The 22,323-nt window shown below is 43.1% G+C and overlaps 1 protein-coding gene across 2 annotated transcripts in view; it reads right to left on the bottom strand.

The window, feature by feature from the left end:
• Nucleotides 1-285: 285 nt before the first annotated feature.
• Nucleotides 286-22,323, bottom strand: part of TTLL2 (tubulin tyrosine ligase like 2) — a 37,613-nt gene continuing 15,575 nt past the window's right edge. Inside the window, exons 2-4 of one of the 2 annotated variants that reach the window (XM_077486132.1) lie at nucleotides 21,131-21,237; nucleotides 18,173-18,270; nucleotides 286-2,168 (exon numbers count right to left, since the gene is read on the bottom strand). In XM_077486132.1, coding sequence (XP_077342258.1) covers nucleotides 427-2,136 — 1,710 coding nt within the window. In that variant the 5' untranslated portion in view covers nucleotides 2,137-2,168; nucleotides 18,173-18,270; nucleotides 21,131-21,237 and the 3' untranslated portion in view covers nucleotides 286-426. The remainder of the gene's footprint in view (nucleotides 2,169-18,172; nucleotides 18,271-21,130; nucleotides 21,238-22,323) is intronic. The other variant, XM_077486133.1, reaches the window with a different exon arrangement.

Genomic DNA, 22,323 nt, shown 5'->3' with positions numbered 1-22,323 from the left:
GTCCAAATAGGGCGAATGCTGAAAACATAAGTGAATTTGGGCAGGAAAATTATTTTAAGGATATTAATGCGACCCAGCAAATTCAGCGGAAGAGTGGCCCAGGAGGAGCAATTGTCTCTTAGCTGTAACAACAGGGGTTGTAGATTCAAATTATAAAAACTTGCTGGATCCCATTTAATCTGGATACCCCAATTTTTAACTAATCGACCCACTTCAACGAAGTAGGGGCCGCCGCTTTCCATGTCTGTGGATCAAGAGGGAAAAGAAGAGAATTTGACCAGTTGATTTGGATGCCGAAAACCGACTGTGTTTTTAATGACACAAAACATGAGTAAATGTGCATTTATTACAGGAATGTCCTAAATATGTATTTTTTGGTTTATTTCGCTTGGGCATTCACTTTACATTTTCAGGGTGTTAGGCCACTTATATCTCCGTCAAATTTCTCTGTGTCAGTTTGCTTATTTCCTGAATTATACTCTTGACATTGGTTCCAGTTTTTGAAGCAAGAAGAGAAGTTTTGTTAAAAGGAAAAATAAGAAGGAAACCACCAACATGGGAAGGAGGCATTTCATCTATTTCTGATATGTAGTATAAAGGAAATAGAGGATATTTCATAGATTTCCATTGTGCAGTCCTTGGTGTATGATTTGTTTCAGAGTTTGTTCTTAAAGCGATGAACGCTGATGGGACTTTTGATGCTGCTTGTCTTGGAGAGATATTCATTCTTTCTCGTAACCTTGACGTCAAGGTCTTTCGAGGACACGTGATTGCTTTTCCACTTGTTACCATTTCCTTGTTTGGATCATCCTTAGGTTCTGTAGAAGACTTTTCCTCTGAGTTACAGTTGCAGCAATCCCCAAAGTTGTCCCTAGTTAGTGATTTTGTTTCTTCACTATTGTCATATACAGATTTACAAGATGAAGAGCTGTTGGGCTGATCACAGTTTTCTTTAAAGTGACTATTTCTCACTGGGTTGCACTTTTTACACTCTTTAGAACTGTGTAAGCTTGTATTGCTTTTATGCAAAGTTTGTAGTCTAGGAGAATGTAAAACTGGAGATGATATTTTGACCCTTTTGCTGTCATATCTTTGTATGTCAGATGACTTGTAGTTGAGAAGATCAATAATGTCATTAATTAGTGTTTTCTTTACTTTTATATCATTAGGGCAATCTAAAGACAGTGCAGGACTGTAGTTTACTTCTAAAAGCCATGGCTTTAGAGTATCATCTATAAGGATATCAAATCCAAAAAGTTCAAAGCAGTTAGGGTATTGTGGCACAGATGGAGCAAACGCTAGAAGGGTCATTGTCACAATATTATGTATTCTTTGCCAAAGTAATACATCATCCACTTCAACACTACGAAGATATGACCTAAACTGCCCAAGTGTCCATTTACAACCACTCCCTACCCTTTCCTTATCTGACAAGTATGAGGTGCTGTACTTATTAATGCTGGTGTTTGTTAGGTGGGCAAATATGTTATCAAGTGAACTGAGACTGAACTTTTCTGTTGCAAATCTGACCAAACCTTCCTGGTATACATATATGGTCAATGGAGAGAAACAGGTCACACAAACATAAATCCTTAAGTCAAATTTGTAGCCAGAGATTAGCAGAGGATTTGTGATATATTTCTGTACAATTACAGTACAGTCATATGTTAAGTCCTTGATGTCTTGAAAAACAAATATCCCTCTACCCCTAGACATGTCAGTAGGTTTGCAGATCCAATAGCTTGCCTTTTTAGTATGTCTTTCTTTTGAATATTCAGCTAAGAACTTTGTGTAGTCATTGGGTAAAATAAAGGCAATAGGGCTGAACTCATAATAGGAAGACCCATATATTCCTTTCATACGTTTTAAATGTCTTGCCAGACAATCCTTCTTTATCATTTGTGCTGTCCCTGGATGATGATTAAGCCGTTGCCATGGTTTTATGTTATTATGATCAGAAGTACGGAATGCTGAAGTTCTCCAGTGTAAGTTCCACTCTGCTTCACCTTGCTGCTCTTCATCAAATTCATCCCAGCCACGTTCTAGCAACACTTCACGCACAACTTTGGGAGCACTCTCATGGAGACGAAATATCAGAGTTTCCGATATGTTGTTATCTTCATCTTCATTTGCCATGGTACAAAAGAAGCATGCATAACCTTTGTTAACTGCAAAAGAATACAGACATATTTTTAAATGATGTCATGTACTAAGTTAAAAAAAAAATTATCAACAATAAATAATAGGTATAAAAAATTGTCTTCGTGAGGCTTTGAACAGTGAAATTGTAAGAATAATGAATAGTCACATCTGCTTTCCATACCACTAAGCATCCTGGTAAAGTAAGAACACTGTATATATATGAGGTGTGTCTATTAAATAACGAGACAAAAATCCCACCTAGTAAACAAAGCAGTCAGAAACGGTTATAGCTGCATGCATGGTGACCTTGAACATGTTTTTTTTTTTTTTTTATAATTGTAATTTTTATTAATTTTTAAAGCAAAAACAAAAACAATACACGAGAACATTAGAAAAATCAGTAAATATAGAGAGATATAGATCAAGATGTAAGGCATGAGTTACAACAGACAGAGAAAAATGTCCACAAACGCAGGCACAAGGGTGAACTGCGTATCCATATCTCGTACAATAAATAACAAACAGTCAATGTAAAGCAAACAAACTATTCTGAGCATCAAGAGGCCGGAGGCCAAAAAGAGGCAAAAAGAAAAAACAAATGAGTATTCACATGGTCAGCATAGTATGTCCCTGGGAGGGGAGGGGGACAGGACAGGGTAGGGAAGGGGGGGGGGGACGGAAGCCATCAACAAAGGGCCCCGGTCGGTAGCTGCAGTCAGATGGACGTACCGGCAGGGGGGGCCCCATATGCTGATCGATCCCAGGGTTCCCACACTTTATCAAACTGGGTGATCAAATCATGCACCGAGGCTGTCAAATACTCCATTCTCCGAATTTCAGACACCAGTTGGAGTAACCTAGGCCAGGGGGGAGTTGCATTGGACAACCAGCACAATGGGACAAGCCTCTTAGCAGCAAGTAAAATGTAGGAAACCAGTCGATTGGTGTTTTTAGGTATACCTGGTATAGGGAGACCCAGCAAGCAATATAGGGGATCAATCGGGAGGGAAACCCCCGTCACCTCCACCACCAAAGACCCCACCGCTATCCAGAAAGGCCGTATCAAAGGGCATGTCCAGAAGATATGGAACAATGACCCAATGTCAAGGCCACATCGCCAACAAGATGGCGAGACTGAGGAATCGTATTTGTGGATGACATCGGGGGTCTTATACCAAAACATAAGGATTTTTATTGCTGTTTCCCTTTGCGTAACACACTTAGAGGATTTGAAAGTAGAGGACCAAATCCTATCCCACGTCTGCAGGGAGATAGGCTTGTCCAACAACTGAGACCATCTACTCATATACAGATGCGTAAATTCAGTTAGAGGGGTCGACTCATGGAGGATGCGGTGAATAGAGGAAATTAAATTAGGTTGATGTGGGCCTTGAGCGCAAAGATGCTCAAAAGCTGTGGGAGTGTCAAGGATTAAGGTCGGAGATTTAGAGTTAAAGAAGTGTCTCACCTGTAGGTAGAAGTAAAACGAATGTTTGGGAATGTCATATTTTTCTCGCAAGGTCTCAAAGGCGTGAAGTCTACGGGAGACAGGGTGTACCAGGTTTCTAAGTTGGAAAAGAGGGGGATCTAGCCACGGGGAAATCCTACCCATGGACAGTCCATCAGGGATGTTAGGATTAAATAAGACATTCGTGAGGGGGGGGCAGGCCGAAGAGAGGGAGTATTTTTTGTTACACTTTTGCCACAAGTCCAAGGTAAATTACATTGGGGCCGTACATTGACGTCTGAGGGTGGAGAGTAGTGGGGATGGTGCGCCCCAGATCAAGGAGCATGGGTGAACCGGATACAGGACCCCCTTTTCAATAGTAGCCCACCGACTCGTGGCATTAAGAGAGGACCAGGTAGCAATGATTCGTAAATGGGTAGCTTGATAATATTTCACAATATCCGGAGCACCCAACCCCCCCCGACCCACGGGCGCAAACACCACAGAGCTGGCAAAGCGATGAGACCTATCAGCCCAAATAAATTTAAGGAAACGTCGTCGGAGAAGTTTAAGCTGAGGGGACGGAACGGCCACTGGCAGCGTCTCAAAGTGATAGAGCAGTCTGGGCAAGACTGACATTTTAAGGACGTTGACCCTGCCTAGCAGGGATATAGGGTATTTAGACCAGGTCAGTAGTGAATTATTTATATCCTGAAACAGGGCAGGAAAGTTCGCACGGAACAGGTGGGAATAAGAAGGGGTCAGAAAAACCCCCAGGTACTTGAGTGAATCACTGCACCATCTGTAGGGATAAGATTCTTTTAGTCTAGAAAGTTGTGTGGTAGGGATGTGTATGGGGAGGGCCTCAGTCTTAGAGGTGTTAACCTTGTACCCAGAAATACCCCCAAAGGATGTTAGTAGCTTGTGCAATGAGGGGAGGGATATCAGGGGATTGGTAATAGTTAGCAGGACGTCGTCAGCAAAAAGTGATAATTTGTACTCTCCCTGTCGCATCACCACCCCACGAATATCTGGATGAGAGCGTACAGCCTCGGCCAGGGGTTCCAGACATAAAATAAATATTAGCGGAGATAGAGGACACCCCTGCCGAGTACCATTCAACAGGGGGAAGCGAGGCGACAGAAAGGACGACATCTGTACCTGGGCAGTGACCGTTGAGTATAAAGCTTCCAATGCCCTTAAAAAAGGGCCCCGAAACCCATAAACCCTGAGCGTGGCGAACATATAAGGCCAGCTGAGCCTATCAAAGGCCTTTTGGGCGTCTAAGCTAAGTAGGAGTGCTGGTGTGTTGGTCCTATCCAAAAGATCGACCAGGTTGATCGTGCGGCGGGTGTTGTCACCTGCGTGTCTGCCAGGCACAAACCCCACCTGATCTCTGTGAATAAGTTTGGGGGCAAGAACCGATAGCCGGGAGGCAAGAATTTTAGTAAATATTTTGTAGTCAGAATTCAGAAGGGCTATGGGCCTATAATTATCTGGGATGGAGGGATCCTTACCCGGTTTGGGGATCACTGAGATGAAGGAATGCGAGAAATGTGGATGGGGATGGGTCCCCTGTAGTAAAGTATCAAATAGAGTGAGCATGTGAGGTCCTAAAATGTCTAGATAGGTTTTATAGTAGAAATAGGGGAGTCCATCAGGACCAGGTGACTTATGCGATGGAAGATCCCGCACTACGTTAGAAAGTTCCTCTGCCGATACCGCCTTATTAAGGTTCTCTAGATCGCTCGACGAGAGTTTGGGGAGTTTAAGATTAGAGAAGAAGGCTCTAAATTTCTCTTGAGTAAAGTGAAAATGGTTTTCCGGGGAAAGACAGTTGTAGAGTTTATGGTAAAATTTACCGAAAATGTTTGAAATTTCACGAGGGCAATAGGTCCTAGATCCGTCAGGTCGGGAAAGAAACTCAGGGAAAGAATTGAATGCACGTGGGCGTAATTTGTTGACTAGCATTGTATGAGGTTTATTGGAAAATTCGTAGAATTTCTGCCTCATCCAAAGCAGCGATTTGGCCGCCCGGTTGAGTTGTGCTGTTTTAATCTGTTCCCTAAGGAGAGTGACCCTCCGGAGTCTTTCCACCGTGGGGGCGGCCAGGAGCTTCCGTTCAGCCGTGAGAAGAGCAGAGGTTAGTGATCGGATAAGTGCGGACCTATCCCTCTTCAATCTAGAGCTCTCTGCAATACAAGCGCCTCTGAAGACGGCCTTATGGGCCTCCCACAGGGTGGAAAAATCCGGGACCGACCCAGTGTTCAGTTGGAAAAACTCCGTGAGACTCTTCGCAAGGACCGAGCGGGAGCTTTCAGAATGTAGGAGGTGGCTGTTAAGCCTCCAATGACAGGATCTAGGATGAGCCTGAGTGAGCAAGAGGTTTAGGGTAATGGGGGCATGGTCGGACCAGGTAATCGGTAACACCTCAGAGTCGACCACGTGAGGGATGAGAGGGGCGGAAATAAGAAAGTGATCGAGCCGCGAGTACATTTTATGGGCTGGAGAATAAAAGGTGAATTGCTGAGCTGTGGGATGCTTGATCCTCCATGAGTCGAAGAGCCGATGGGACCTGATGAGCTGACGGAAAGAGGTGGCTTGGGAAGCCAACTTCCTGGAGGGTGTGGATGAGAACAGAGTTTTCCTATCCCTGGAGGGAGACATGACCATGTTAAAATCCCCCCCAACTATCATGAAAGGCTGGGATGGGCAATGAGGGGAGTCAAGCAAGGTACTAAGGAAGTCAAGCTGCCCAACATTAGGGGCATACAGGTTGACAAGGGTTAGGGAGGTGTTCAAGTGCTGACATTCTAAAACTAGATACCTGCCATGGGGATCTGCATGGGACTTTGTAACCTTAATAGAGCACGTCTTCTTAATCAAAATTGCAACCCCTGCCCTGCCTGTGGGGTCAGAGGCCAGGAAGGAGGTAGGGAAATGTTTGGAGGCAAACTTAAGGGAGCCATCCGCTCTAAAATGGGTTTCTTGCAGCATAATCACGTCCGCGCCGGAAGACCTGAATTCCTTCAGGGCCAACCAGCGCTTACGTATGGAACCTAGGCCTTTAACATTATAGGACAGAATTTTTAAAGCCATAAGGATGCGTTATTAAGATAAGCAATGGTAAGTACCTGAGAGTAGTGGCACAGCCTATAGTAAACAACATTATAGTAAACAACATTATACTGGGGCATCATTGAAGAAAATGCGACTTTGGCGTCAGATATACCCCGGCAAAGAGAAAAAAATAGGAGCGCCCAAAGCCAGGATAGCCTGAGGCCCAACCAACCTTTGTAGTGCATAGGAGAGTAATGAAACTGAGCTCTACAAGTGGACACAGTAGAACATAAAACATTAATAAAATACAGTAACAAAAACAACAAAAAATAAACAACAAAAATAAAAAGAAAAAAAGCAGAAAAAAAGAAAAAAACATTAGCATGACCTGAGGGCGTCATGTGCCTCAGGGGACCTAGGGAGTCAACCCAGGTCAAGAGGGTCATGGCCGGACGAGCACCAGGGGTGGTCGGACTGAAAAAATGGAAGGGCCATCAACTCTCCGTATGAATTCGTAGATGAACAAATAGCATTAACAACCTATAGTTCTCGTAGAAAAAACAAAAACAAAAAACAAACGGAGCCCCATGGGGTGGGGAAAAAAGTCCCAGCTTGATGAGTCAAGGCAAAGGACAAACAGATTAATGCCGCAGCAACAGGAACTTCTCCCTTCCCATACACAGGAGGAAGGGAGAAATGGGAGGGTGAAAGTAGCAAATAAACTGAATCACAAGAGAAGTGTCGAGAGGGATCATGGAGGTTGCTTGGAGAACCGTGGGCGCTGAGGTGTAGAGAGGTGCCTCCTGGTCTTGCTTCGCACGGGCGTCCAGATGCGGCTTGGAGTGTTGGGTAACGGACGAATCTGGACTTCAGCGGGATGTATGTCCTCCTCAGGGAGGGGAGGAAGACGAAGGTTCTTCAAGAAAGTTTCGCTTTCCGGAAGGTCCCGTAAGACGTGCTGAGTTCCATTTTTTGACACCATCAAGCGAAAGGGAAACCCCCAAAAGTATGGGACCTTGTGGTGTTGCAGGTGGGAGGTGATCGGCCGGAGGTTCCTGCGTTTAGCCAGAGTGATGGGAGAAAGATCACTGAAGATTTGCAGTTTCACCCCTTGGTATGTTATTTGAGGTTTATTGCGTGTGGAGCGGATCAGTGCCTCCTTGCTTTCAAAGAAGTGAAACCGGACAACAACGTCCCTAGGTCTGGCTCCAGCAGGAGGTTTGGGGGCCAGGGACCGATGTGCTCTGTCAAGGCGCCAGTCTATGTCCACGACCGTGGGGGCCAGGGCGTTAAAAAGGCCCAGGAGGTAAGAACGTAGATCAGAGTCACCCACAGTCTCCGGGATACCCCTAAAGCGTAAGTTCTGGCGTCTCTCTCTATTCTCCAGGTCCTCCTGTTGCAGCTGTAGTTGGGAGACAGAGAGGCGGAGGTTGTGATTGTCTTCTTCAACGGCTTGGACATAGCTAACCATCTCGTCAAACTTATTTTCAAGTGTGTCTGTACGCTCACCCAGCTGGTTGATCTCCTTTCTCAGTTCCACCGCAAGCTTATTTACCTCGGCCGAGACATTTGTCGTGATCTGTTGAAGTAATAGGTGGAGCTTGGCGTCCAATTTGGCATCCAAGATAGCAGGGGTAAGAACCCCCTGCGCTAAGGGGGGACCCGGTTCAGGGGCCTGGAGAGCATTAGCCGAAGAGGAGCCAGAGCCCTCAGTCCCAAGAGTTGAATCCAGAATGGCAAAGGGATCCGGCGGAGAATGAGAGGGCGCAAGTTGAGATCTGGTGACAAAACGATCCATAATAGGCCCTGTCTGTTGTTGTTCAGGGATGTGCTTGTAATGTTCCTGCTGCTGACCGATTTTTCCCATGGGGTGCTTTGGTACTGTAGAGATAAGAAGAGCTTACCCCCGGATCTATTAGTAGCTAGCGTTGTTTAGCGGGGGTCGTGGAGAGTAGATGGGCCCCCTAACTCATTTAGGAGCCACGGAGGTTAAAGTTGATCGTGGTCATATTAATTACTGGCGACAGGTACAGTCAATGTCAGGAGGGTTATTTTGTTTTAACCCCTTCACCTTGTGGATCTGTGGCAATGGGAGCTGTGAAAACCTGGGTGTAGCAGGGTGTAGCAAGATGGCCACCAGGAACCAGTTTAGGCCGAAGCCAGGGTCTCACCTGGAGGGTGTTGCCAGGGATGATTGTTGCCTGGTGCAATGATAAAAGGATAGCAATGAAGGAACCAGTCCTCATAAGCCCCCAGGGGTGGCCTAGCAAGGGATCCTCCTGACGGTGTGGGGAGGGAGGGGAGACAGAATTGGAGGGGGACAGGCAGGTGTAAGTTCAAGTATCCCCACAGGGGACTCACCAGGCCGGAGGGGTGCAGGGCAGATGATCCCAGGAGCCTCCTGTGTGCAGCGGTGCAGCGGTGCGGTGGCCGAGTATGTCTCCTCCGGGATGCCTGGTTCCGCCGCCAGGCAGCCCCGCAGGAAAGTCCGGGGATTATGGAGGCCTAGTAGGCCGCAAGATGGCGCCCGGCGCGGTGGCCTTCAGCGGCCAGAACGGATTAAATCCTGCGGTCCCCGAGCCAGAAATGGCTAACAAAAGTACCCTGGCCTGTGGAGAAGCTTCCGAGGAGTAAAACAAAGCGGTTTCTTGGCACTTAGGGCGTTCTGGAGCGGAGGATGGCACCAGATTAACAGAGGCCTGGCGGAGCTCTGCTGAAAAGCGTCCGTCCTCGGTCCCGGCCGGCCACGCCCCCCCCAAAAGCCTTTTATCGACCTTGAACATGTTTGATTCTGAAGCAGCAACACTCTATGACGTTCAGTTGATTGTGAGTCGCCATTTAGTTTGGTTGTGTTTTCTATAGTGTTCCAAAAAAATGCTAAGTTTAAAAGCTGAACAACTATTCATTTTGAAATTTTTAGTAAAATTGTACAAAACACCAACAGAATGTTTTCAAATGCTTACTACAGCTTATGGGAATTACAGCCTGTCTCATGCGCTCATGTCTGAGTGGCACAAAAGATTCAGCAAGGGACGTTAGAATGAATTCAAAAAATTAAATCAGTGCTTAAAGGGACATGTTTTGAGTCAGTTGATGCTGTAAAGAAGAAAATGGCGGATGTGTTGAAAACAGCTGACAGAAATTGATTTTCTCCATGCCTTCGACCAGTGGAAAACAAGACTGCAGCAATGTATTAGTGCAAATAGGGAATATATCGAAGGGGATAAGCATTAACTGCTTAAGGACCGCTCCGCTGCAGTGGTACTGCGGCAGATTGGCTCCCCTGCGCAAACCACCATCATTGTACACCAGCTCACGCAGGCACAGTTGCAGGCAGGTGCACATCGCCGGAAGCACTCTCTTGCGCCCACTGCATACTGCTGGAGCATGCCCATGGTTTGGATGGGCTCAATGTCTGCCAGCGGCCTGCGATCACCATTCTGCCTAGTGACCTGACAGAGATCTACTGTTCCCAGTGATCAGTTACAGTGATCTCTGTCATGTCTCTGGCAGCCCACCCTTACAGTTAGAACAAGCTGAGGGAACACACTTAACCCCTTGCTCGCCCCCTAGTGTTAAACCCTTCCCTGCCAGTGTCTTTTTTACATTGATTAGTGCATTTTTATAGCACTGATCAATGTAATAATGTCTCTGGTCCCCAAAAAGTGTCATTTGGGGTCAGATATGTCCACCACAATGTCACAGTCCCACTAAAAATCACAGATCGCTGCCATAACCAGTAGAAACTAAAAAAAAAAGAAAAGTCCCTAAATCTATACCGTAAACCTATTGCAATTTTTTTTTCAAAATTGTCGCTCTTTGTTTGTTTATAGCGCAAAAAATTAAAACCGCAGAGGTGATCAAATACCACCAAAAGAAAGCTCTATTTGTTGAAAACAAAGGATGCCAATTTTGTCTGGGTACCGCGTCAGAAGACACCGCAATTGTCAGTGAAAGCAATGCAGTGTCGTATCGCAAAAATGGCCTGGTCATTAAAGGGGCAAATCCTTCCAGTCCTTAAGAGATTAAATTTGTAATACATATAAATAAAGGTAAGTTATTTAATTAGTATCGTTATTTAATAGACACGCTTCATATATATATATATATATATATATATATATATATATATACACACAAACAAACACATATACACACACTATATATATACAGTATATACCAGTGATATGCAATTAGCGGACCTCCAGCGGACCTCCAGCTGTTGCAGAACTACAAGTCCCATGAGGCATAGGCAAGACTGACAGCCACAAGCATGACACTCAGAGGCAGAGGCATGATGGGACTTGTATTTTAGCAACAGCTGGAGGTCCGCTAATTGCATATCCCTGGTATATACAGTATCTCACAAAAGTGAGTACACCCCTCACATTTTTGTAAATATTTTATTATATCTTTCATGTGACAACACTGAAGAAATGACACTTTGCTACAATGTAAAGTAGTGAATGTACAGCTTGTATAACAGTGTAAATTTGCTGTCCCCTTAAAATAACTCAACACAGCCATTAATGTCTAAACCACTGACAACAAAAGGGAGTACACCTCTAAGTGAAAATGTCCAAGGGGTGTTCATATGACCGTTCTGTTGCTCTGTAACCTGGGCAATTGCAGAGACAAAATCTCGCCCAGCATTGCATGCCAGCACAACCCATGGAGGCGGTCAGAAGGAAAGAACTGTCTCCTGCTGTGCTAGAAATATCCCTTTGCAATTCCATATTCATCACTGCATTTACATAAGGGGAAATTAATCTTCAAAATTGACAACACTAGCACTAATAACGTAGCTTCTTTTTTTAATAAAAAACACTGTTTATTGCATGAGATTTCAATGTACAGGGTGCAATAATTTACAGCGTAAGAGGAAATGTACAGAAGTATACATTTCCCAATGCAAAACAGTTTACCAACATGTCATTAAACAAAGAGACCAGAACAAACTCTGTCTCCTTTGTATGGTTAAAATTTAATCGGAAGTTAGACTGATATCCAAAAGGGATAAGGTAGCACCTCCATAGACAGATCACAAAGCAATATGAGATCATGAGCCATTGCCAGTTATAGTATGAGTTGAGTTGCACCAGACATCCCAGACCTTGTAATATTTACAAGGACACCCTTTATGTCATATGATTTGATCGACAGCATTAATCCACTGAGAGATCAAGGGGGAGAGGCTTGCATGAAGGCAGGTGTGGGCCACTTTCTTCATTGCAGGTGGCACTCAACCACATTGCAGATGGGGAGGAAGTCAAGTGGAACATTGTTCCTCTATGGCAGTGGTTCTCAACCCTGTCTTTAAGTGCCCCCAACAGGCCATGTTTGCAGGTTTTCTTTTATCTTGCATAGGTGCTTTAAATCAGAGTCAATGGCTTAGTATTTTGGACAGCTATTTTATCTAAGAGAAAACATGGCCTGTTGGGGGTACTTGAGGACAGAGTTGAGAACCACTGCTTTATGGCAGTGTTTCTCAACCTTTTTTCAGTCAAAACACCCTTCAAAATCTCACAAAATCTCGAGGCACCACAAAAAAAATAAACTAAAAACTAAAATAGTTTTGCATAATGTAGCAACATCCACATGCATAGGACACCTAACATTAGCAGTGATTTATTATTCCACAGCAAATACACCTTTGCACACTGGTACTGATTTGTATTCCAAAGTTTCTCCCTAGGTTCCTCTCCCTCATTCAGCTAATGTGACCTCAGAAAGGAGAGGGGCAGGGGAGAGGTCCTTCTTATTAACCAATGACATATGTGTAACTGGCAACTAGAAGGTTGTAATGGTGCACAATGAAAATTTGTAGCTTTGCGTAATTAATAGGAAGCCTTGATCCTCCCGTTGGCTTGTATACAGTTTTTGGGCAATTTCTAGGTATTTTGCCAAGGGACCCCTGAAGACACCTGAAGGCACCTCTATGGTTTCCTGGGTCACTGGGGCATGCTGGGCACCCATGTAACTCTGGTGGCCATCTTAGATGTGGCAAAGTCTATTTAAGACCCTGGCTCCTGGGTTTCGTACACATTCAGGGACAGTATTAGCTGTAGAGAAAGGTTCTAGACAAGGAGGGATTTGCCATTCTCCTGGAAACCTCCCCACTTGGGTTTGGATTTGCCAGGCCACTGACACCTGCTTCACTACACACTGTTGTTTTCTGTGAGTGTTTCCCATTTGGGCCTCCTTGTTGAGAACTGTTGTACTGTGACTTCATTACAAGTTTTTCAACTGCATCTGGACTGAGTGTTTGTTACTGCTGCTGTACCACCCTGCACCTGCACACATGCATCCATTTATGTTCAATCTGCTTCTGTGCCAAGAATAAGGTTTCTTTCAAAATATTCTAACATATCTGAGCCAGAGCTCTTTGTCAAGTAATCCTAACAAACATAATTCCAGGGTGAATGGGATGGAAGTAGAAAGAAGATTGCATAGCAAGTCTGTAACCTGTTTCCAGTAATTAGCTAAGACTGGACAGGTCCACATTATATGATTAAACTCAGCTTCTAGTTGAGAACATCGTAGACAATTTGTGGTAGAGGTACGATAGATAGAGATATGATTGGTGAATGATGTAAAGTTTAATTAGTTTGTTGTTTACTGGGGGGACACTCTCAAATACGAGTGGCCTCCTCCCAATCCTCGTCTGTCATGTCTGGACATATACACCACCAACCAAGTTTTGCTGGCAATGGTGAAGCACATATTTTAACAATCAACAAATGAGAGTAAATTATAGAAATGAACCCCTTGACCCTGTGATCTGAGCACCCTGATCAGGAAATAATTAAAAAATCTAGGGCTTTGAGACCATAAAGCAGGCCAAAACTGCAGGTATCTATGCAAGGATTTATGGGACAGCTGATATTGCCTGTGTAGTTGATCAAAGGAGTGGATATTTCTATTGTGATTTAAAAATGTGAAATCGGTGAGAGTATGCAGCTAGGTGAGGGCAGGGTTTTTCCAAAGACGGAATTCTAGAGGTATGTCTCAAATAGAAAGCAAACATTTTTACTTTTCCACACCAATCTAGCCAGCGTTAGGATAAGCAATTCAACGAGGGAGCCTCTAGGCCTACAATCGTAGCTCCTTTCCCCTTTAGACCCACAAAAACGCTTCCGGGATGTGTTTTGGCTTACAGTTGACACCACAAAAACTCATTCTGGGTGCATGCATGCACATTCTGATGTATTTTTTTTTTTTTTGCAAAATCGTTTTTGAGTTTTTCATTAGCATACAAAATTGCCCACACAGGGGCCAAACATTGCCCACATAGGGCCAGATTCTCTGATGGGGCAACAGACCACAACAGGGCACATCATACAACATAGACAAACTACCACTGATGCAGAAACAGATCGCAACAGGGCAGACCATACAACATAAACAACCTTACTTATCTATACCCCAATGTGGGGAGAGGTTTAGTTCAGGAGGATCTGTGCTCAATATTATAATGACAGGATAATTTGACATGAGAGTAATTGGGTCAATATACTAACTAACTATAAACATAATGTTAATCTAGGAGTTGGTTACTATATCAGTTGCTGTGGTATTATCGTCCAGCCAACAGGTCCATACTTTTTCAATTTTTGCCCGATTAGGTGGCTTTATAAAGGGGTAAACTGGCATTCATTTTTCCAGAATCTGACAGAGGAGAGAGATTGTTTCCAGTTCCTTGTGATGGCCTTACGTGCATAATACAATAACGTGTATTTTTCTAGCTTTGAGCATTGACATCTGTTCCACCAGTCCCAGCAGACAATGTTTAGGATCATAAGGAACACTAGCCTTAGTGAGCTTAGTGATCACTTGGAGTACTTCTTTCCAATAATGTACTATTGCTGGGCAAGTCCAGAAAATGTGAAAGAAGTCCCATGGCTGGTAGGAGCAGGGCCAACACACTGGAGAATACACCAGCGACATCTGGTGCAGCCTGTGGGTTGTGTAGTGAGCTCTGTGTACAATTTTGTATTGGACCAGTTTGTCCCTGGCTGAGATCAGAGGAGAGAATGGAAAATCCCAAATCTCCCTCCAGTCATCCGCATCCAGCTCTGGTATATCTCCCACCAATTTCCTGCGGAGGGAGGACAGCTCGGGATGGCAGCAACCAGCAGGGACCCGTAGATCTGAGACATGGGTTTCTCCAAGTCTTTCACCCGAAGGGTGGATTCGAGTTCCGAATATTCCAATATAATTGGTTGGCCTAAGAACTGACCTGTAGGCACGAGCGACCTGAAGATACCTGTAATGGGCCCGTGCAGGTACATTAAATTTGGTACGCAATACACGAAAGGGAGTGAGCTTTCCATTGGTGATAACGTGCTCAAGGGTCAGTATTTTGTATTTGGCCCAGGCCTGTGGATCTGGGATGGTATTGAACTGTGATAGGTTAGGGTTCAGCCACAGGGGGGTGTGAGGAGACCAGGAGTTCGGCTGGGGTGCCCTCAGCACCTCACCCACCCTCCACACCCGCATAGTGGTGCTCATAGAAGGGGTGAGGCAGTGAGGTGTTTTTGGCCCCCTGAATAGCAACCCCTTCAGAGCCTCCAAAGACTTCACTATAGCCGCCTCCAGCACCGTCGCAGAATTGGTCAGGTCTGGCTGCAACCACCAATGGGCGGTTACAAACCGAGTGATTCTGATGCATTTTTAATGAGCTGCAGTGCGTTTTGTCCCCTCTTGTTTTTTCTTTTTTTTAAAGTTTTCAAGTATGCGCAAGAGAAAAACTTCAAACTCCTTTCCAGATGCTACTGGGACCTTTACTCCATGCATAAGATATTAACATCAGTAATGGCTACCTATTGGCAGTGTGGCTCGGCTCTTGGGCTCAATGGCATCACAGTAACAGAACCTGCTAAGTTTTTTTTTTTTGTCAGCTGCCAGACAATTAATTCCCTTTGTTTTGGAAAACAGCTGTTACCCCTCCTTTATCCTTATGGGTTTCTACTGTAAACGATATGATGCATATGGTAGAGATGATGGCTTTAGATAATGATACATTTGAGAAATATAACGTTTTATGGTTCATCTGGCTCGACTTCTCCACCTCAAATACACAGAAACGCATGTTATCACCCAATGACCAGTCCAGCACCACACCCTGATCATCTCTCTACAACTTGGTCCAAAATGTTTGCTCAAGTCCCCATCCTCTTCTTCTCCTCCTTACTCTTTTTTCATGCCTTTCTTCATCTCCTCCTTTATTCTCTAGCGCTTACTCTTTTTGCCTTTTTGGTTTTTATTATACGTTCATGTTTTCCTATGCCTGATTTATCTTTCCTTTAAGTAGAACTATAGGCAAAACTTTTTTTTTCATTTTGGATAGAGTAAGGCAAGTTTATAACCCCTGCCAGATTTTTTTTCACCATCTGTGCCCCATTGGAGAGATTTCCCTTCACTTCCTGTCTCATAGCCAAACAGAAAGTGCAAGGAAATCCCTGTAAATCAAGGGAATTCCTTGGGGACCCCCAGCTCACAAGAACTAGAGTACCCATTGGAAGATTTCCCCTCTATTACTTTTCTAGGGACAACCCAAAATTTGAGTAATTTCTTTTAGGGCCCTTTCACACGTGCGGACCATTCACATTCGTCTGTCAGTTTTTTCAGGGGGATCTGAACGGACGCGCCGTACATCTCTATGGAGCGACAGGTGTCAGCGGTGTCAACTCCGCTGACATCCGATCCGCTACGCTAAATTCAGATGGATAGAAACCCTATTTTCCATCCGTCTGGCGGATCGGATGAAAACGGACAGGCAGTCCGTTTTCATCCGATCCCCCCTTAGAGGACAGCGGAGACCTGACATCTGCACAGTGTGCGGAGACAGACTTGTCATCCGCTGGCTCAGCGGGGATCAACAGATCGATCCCTGCTGAGCAAGTGGATGTCTGAAAACGGATCCGCACGTGTGAAAGGGGACTAACTTTCACTTTCAATGATAGTGTTAAACAGGACAAATAGAGAGGATGAATCTCCTGGGGGCACAGACAGAAATAAAACCTGACAGGGGTTCTAATCCCTCTCCAAAAAAAAAAAAAGTTTTGCCTTTGGTTATGCTTTAAGGGTATGTTACAAATTATACTGTTACATTTGTCATCATTATACAGCTTGTATTGTTGGCTAAGAGGGTAATCCTCTGCTGTTATATCATTGACATGTATAATAAAAATATATTTGTCTCTAAAATGTTTTCTTTTTTTGCTGTAATGCATTCTGGTGCTTTTGATGTTTTTAGATGTGTTCCAGTGCGTTTTTGATGCACTTTGCTGCATTCCAGTATGGTTCAGTGCAGAAAAAAGTAGCATGTTTTAACTTTTTTGACTGCACTGGAACACACTGCACTAGTGTGAATTATGCCATTGGAACCCAGATAACCTCTTGTCCATGCATTTTTGATGCAGAAAAAAAGCACTGGACTGCATATGGTGTGAACCGGCCCTTAGCCCTGGTTCACACCAGTGCAGCTTTGAAATCACGCATTTTCAGCAATTTCAAAGCTTTCAGATCAGTGCGATTTGCACCTCCGAATCACCTCCGGATCCATTGTGGCAAGTCGCAATGAAATTGAAAAAAAGTAGTGCAGGAACCTTTTTTCAAAGTTGCTCACATCGATTTAAATCATTCCATTGCCGGCAATGGGGTGCGACTTGTCATTCAATTTGGAACTGTCAAATCGCATGACGAATTCCACTGGTGTGAATGAGGGCTAAGACTGGATTTACACCTATGCATTTTTAATGCATTTTGCAGATTTGCACTACAGAACGTGTTCCATAGGAAACCATTTTAAATGGACTGTAGTGCAAATCTGCAAAATGCAAAAAGCGCCAAAAATGCATAGGTGTGAATCCAGCCTTACTGTGTATGAAGATCATAGACTTGGCAGGCTGCCAGCCCTCTAATGTTAAAAAAAAAATACCAGCTGCTTCTAAACAGTTAACTGATTGAGAAACAAAGTCATCCTCTTTTGTGATATTTCTGATGAATTACTCCACAGTACATTTAGCTAGATAGATCAGTGATGGCTTGCTTTGTATTTTGTTAAAAATATGTAAAATATATAAAAATAATAATAAGTCCATCACAAGTGCACTTTACTAATATGTAGAAGTGTCCGTAAAGATATCCAGAGAGAGTCAGATTGGGAGAACATAAACTAATTTAATATTGGATGTCTAGATCTAGCAAAACAAATGGTTACACAGATTTATTTAGTAAATAGGTTACACGCTTACACCAAGTTCTGTCCTTTGTTCCATTTAACTTTGTGCTTTTTATTGTTGTTGAGCTTCCATAAGCAAATAATATACTCCTAGCGATGAATAAGTGCTGTATGTTTACTTTCCAGTATAAATGATGCTGTGTAAATACTGGTAGTTAGCGCAAATAGTAAGAATAATTACAAATGTTCGTAAGAAACTTTCTTTGCTACGTACTAGTACCATGACAGCTGCTGTAGAAAGTAAACATATCACTGTCATTTAAAAAGCAGCATCTTACCTAGTCATGGTGAACTACGTCAGAGTACGGTGATCTTCATTGTTTCCTAAACAGGAAAGTTGAGTGCATTCCTGAAAACCCAGGTTATCAAGGTGAAGCTGCAAACAGAGAAAGCAAACAGCATCAGACAATCAGACATAATGACTATTTGACCTTCTGAAGATTTACCCCCTCTTCATGACATTCTTTGAGATACGGCACTACGTTAGTTTAACTGACAATTGTGTGGTCATGCAACAAAAAATCTAAATAAATATATATATATATATATATATATATATATATATATATATATATATAAAATTTATTTTTCCCACAAACTGTGCTTTCTTTTGATGGTATTTGATCACCTCTGTTTTTTTATTTTTTGCATTATAAAAAACTAGGGCTGGGAAAATGAAAGATTAATTCCTCAATTAATCGTTCATTTTTTTTGATTGATCAAAATTCATTTGATGGGTACTCACCTCTCCGCCGGCTTCCGGGTCTTCAGGGAGTTCTGTCGGAGATCCGGTGACATCACGGACATCAATGTCACCGGACTCCTCCCCCCTTCCCCAAATGCCTCCATCTGCAAACGAAAGGAAGAGGGGAGGAGTCCGGTGATGTTGATGTCCGTGACGTCCCCGGGCATTGATGGTAAATATGGAAGTGGTTAACTGGGATCATTCAGTGAGCTAAGTGTAGGCAAATTTGATAATTGTTGTAAAAAAAACAAAAAAACAAAATGTAAACACTCTGGTATGTCTGCATGACTGGCAAGTGATGCCTACTTGCCTACTATAAAGTGAATGACAGTCAATATACTAGATACGTTTTATAATTAAAGTTAAACTAACTTTCTAAGTTTTTTCTTAAAGTTTAATAAAAAAAAAAATACTTACGTCAGTGCTACAGTTTGAATTTAAAACGTATTTGTGTGAACTGTGAAGTTAAGCCATGGATTGTGGAAACGAACTAGTGTCGGGTGATTGTATATAGTGTATACCACATTTACCACCGGCTAATACAGAGATGCAATGCAAGGAGATCAGCTAAAAGTAGTTGGATCTGTAGGTGCGTTATAATTAATCAAAATTATTTAATTAAAACAAAAAATCGATTAATCAAACACAAAATTTTAAATCAGTAACAGCCCTATAAAAAACAAAAACATGACAACTTTCTGCTATAAAACATATCCAATAACAAAATGGGAAAAAATATAATTTCTTAATCAATTTAGATCAATATGTATTCTGCTACATATTTTTGGTAAAAAAAAACAATAAGTGTATATTGATTAGTTTGCAAAAATGTTATAGCGTCTACAAACTATAGGACATTTTTTTTTCTTTTTTTTTTCACTAGTAATGGCAGCAACCAGCAACTTATAGCAGGACTGCCATATTTCAGCAGACATTCTGACACTTTTTGGAAATCAGTTACACTGATAGCGCGATCAATGCTAAAAATATGCACTGTCACTGTACTAATGAGACTGGCTGGGAAGGGGTTAACATCGGGGGCGATCAAAGAGTTAACTGTGTGCCTAACCAGTGTTTATGTGAACAGTGGGAGGTGCTTTTACTAGGGGAATAGATGGAATCTAGACCCCTTTCACACTAAAGGCAGTTTTCAGGCGTTTTAGCACTAAAAATAGTAAAGTGCCTGAAAACTGCCTCCCATGCCACCCCAATGTGAAAACCCAAGTGCTTTCACACTCGGGTGGTACGCTTGTGGAACGGGAAAAAAGTACTGCAAGGAGCACCTTTTGGGATGGTTTTGGCGCTCCTAAATCACCCCTGTCCATTGGAATGAATGGGGGTTAAAAGCAGCCGAAAGCACAGCTAATGAGCGGCGCTTTACCGTCAATGCGGCCGCGGCAGCAGTGTGAAAGCCTTATTCCCTACTTTGCACTGACACAATCTCCATCCCTTCCTCCCTGTCAGAACTGAGATCTGCCTTGTTTACATAGGCAGATCTCAGTTATGTATCTCTCCCTGAAGATTGGCAGGTGCCGGCGGATATCCAGTGCACCCTACCTGGAAGTGCCGGATCACGTGTATATACGTGATCAGGCCCACAATTGCCGCACTGTAGCAGTAAAACTGCTGTAGGGCAGATGGCAAGGGGTTAAAGAAAATATACATCATAATACAAAGTTATATCAAGTTTTAGAAAGCAGTCTGGATGCGTTCCAGATGCTTTTCTGCATGCACGTGTTTGATGCGTTTTTGGTGCGTTTTTGATGTAGTCCAGTGCATTTAATCCCCCTCTTCTTTCTTAACCTTAAATAAGGACATGCGCGTTCCAGTGCATTTTTGATGCATTTTACAGCGTTCCAGTGCAGGAAAAATGTTCTACTCTTTTTATGGAACTAGAACGCACTGGAACTGCAAGCAAAGGTGTGAACTACGCCATTGAAAACTTTATAACCTACCTTTCATGCATTTTGATGCAGAAAAAAAACACACTGGACTGCATGGGTTGTGAACTGGCCCTTAATTTCAATCTTTTTTTTATTAAGAATTCTTAAAAGAAGGGTACAACATACAATAACATAAAGAGGTTAATCGTGTACATAGTGAAGGTATGTACGGGTACTAACCTTCCCGCAGGAGGCATAAACATGCTAAAAAAAGTAAACAAATCTGAGCAATTTATAATTAGGAAGGTGATAACATGGAAGAATCAACAAAGACCTAAAAAGGTAAATTGTGCACACCTATCTACAGAGAGGAAAAGGAGGGGATAAGAGAAAAGGATGATGAATATATCAAGTTTTAAATGGGAGGTATTGTGTATTTTAACTGAGCATATATCTTTAGTTTATATTGCAGGTTAAATCACAGTGGTTACCTTACAGTGGAACACTGGGTAGTGCTGAAATTTTTTTTTATTTGCCCCCAACCCAGCTAATAAACAATTTAATACCGTTTTTTTCTAGGTGATGAAATATGGCAGAGTATTACTTACCTAATTACATGGAGTCCTGCAGCAGCCAACCATTTTCTGTCCAGTGCACTAATGTGGGAGGGCACCCCTACATCATTGCGTACATTGTAGCGTGCTAGGTGCTGGTCCTGCATTGTAAATGATAATGTCAGCAAGAGGAGTGGCACAAAGAAATTAGCAAGAAGAGTGACTTCAAAGTACACTGAATTAAAGGGTAAAGACACGTTCGTGAAAAAAAAAATAGCAAAAAAAAAAAAAAAAAAAAAAAATATATATATATATATATATATATATATATATATATATATATATATATATATATATATATATATATATATAGCATATACAATTCATAAAGTAATTGAATGTTATTAAAAGATTCCTTTCTTTTTAAATCTGCAGCTCTGTAATTTTCTGTAAAATGCAATATGGCAGCCTGGAGGTGATCTGTACACAGAATGTGTACAGAATGCCCCCAGATATGTAATTTCCTGCTTGTGTGATTGGCTCACTAATTTTCCCAGAAGTCTGCACTAAGATACAAGTCAGATTTCAGGCATCCCCTGCAACAAGTGTAATTTTTGGTGAGATACTACCAATAGGAAATCACATCTAAGGCCCCTTTCACACTTGTACGACTTGTCCTACAACTTGGGACTGCAAAGTCTCATGACAAGTTGTTCCCCATGATTTCCAATGACAACCATTCATATTATATTAGTACAACTTCAAGTCGTGCGACTTCAAAGTAGTCCCTGCACTGCTTTGGTCGGGCTTTGATCCTTCTTCAGCCCATTAAATATCACTGAAGTCAGATCAAAGTTGGATCGCTGTCTTAACTGATACGACTTTGGCATGCGACTTGTGCTCTGATGACCTTGAAGGGGAAATCCACGCCAAATAAAAAAAGGGGGGGTACGGGTTCCCCCTCCAAGAGCATAACAGGCCCTTCAGTCTGGTATGGATTTTAATGGGAATCCCCATGCCCAACAAAACTGCGTGGGGGTCCCCCTGAAAATTCATACCAGACCCTTATCCAAGCACACAGCCCGGCAGGTCAGGAAAGGGGATGGGTACGAGCGAGTGGGGCATGATAGGGCGGTGACGTCATAAGGGGTGGGGTCTCCATATGACGTCACCTGGTGACCCAACCCCATGCCAATATAAGTAGTGGCACCCTGCGCACCCAGCATTAGAGCGGGAGAGAGCATTGA

The sequence above is a fragment of the Lithobates pipiens genome, unplaced genomic scaffold, assembly GCF_037356315.1.
Source record: "Lithobates pipiens isolate NorthernLeopardFrog02 unplaced genomic scaffold, aLitPip1_a1.2 Scaffold_18, whole genome shotgun sequence".
Classification (NCBI taxonomy): Eukaryota; Metazoa; Chordata; class Amphibia; order Anura; family Ranidae; genus Lithobates; species Lithobates pipiens.
The sequence above is the reverse complement of the archived record's forward strand: the minus strand, read 5'-3'. Positions and strand labels throughout refer to the sequence as shown.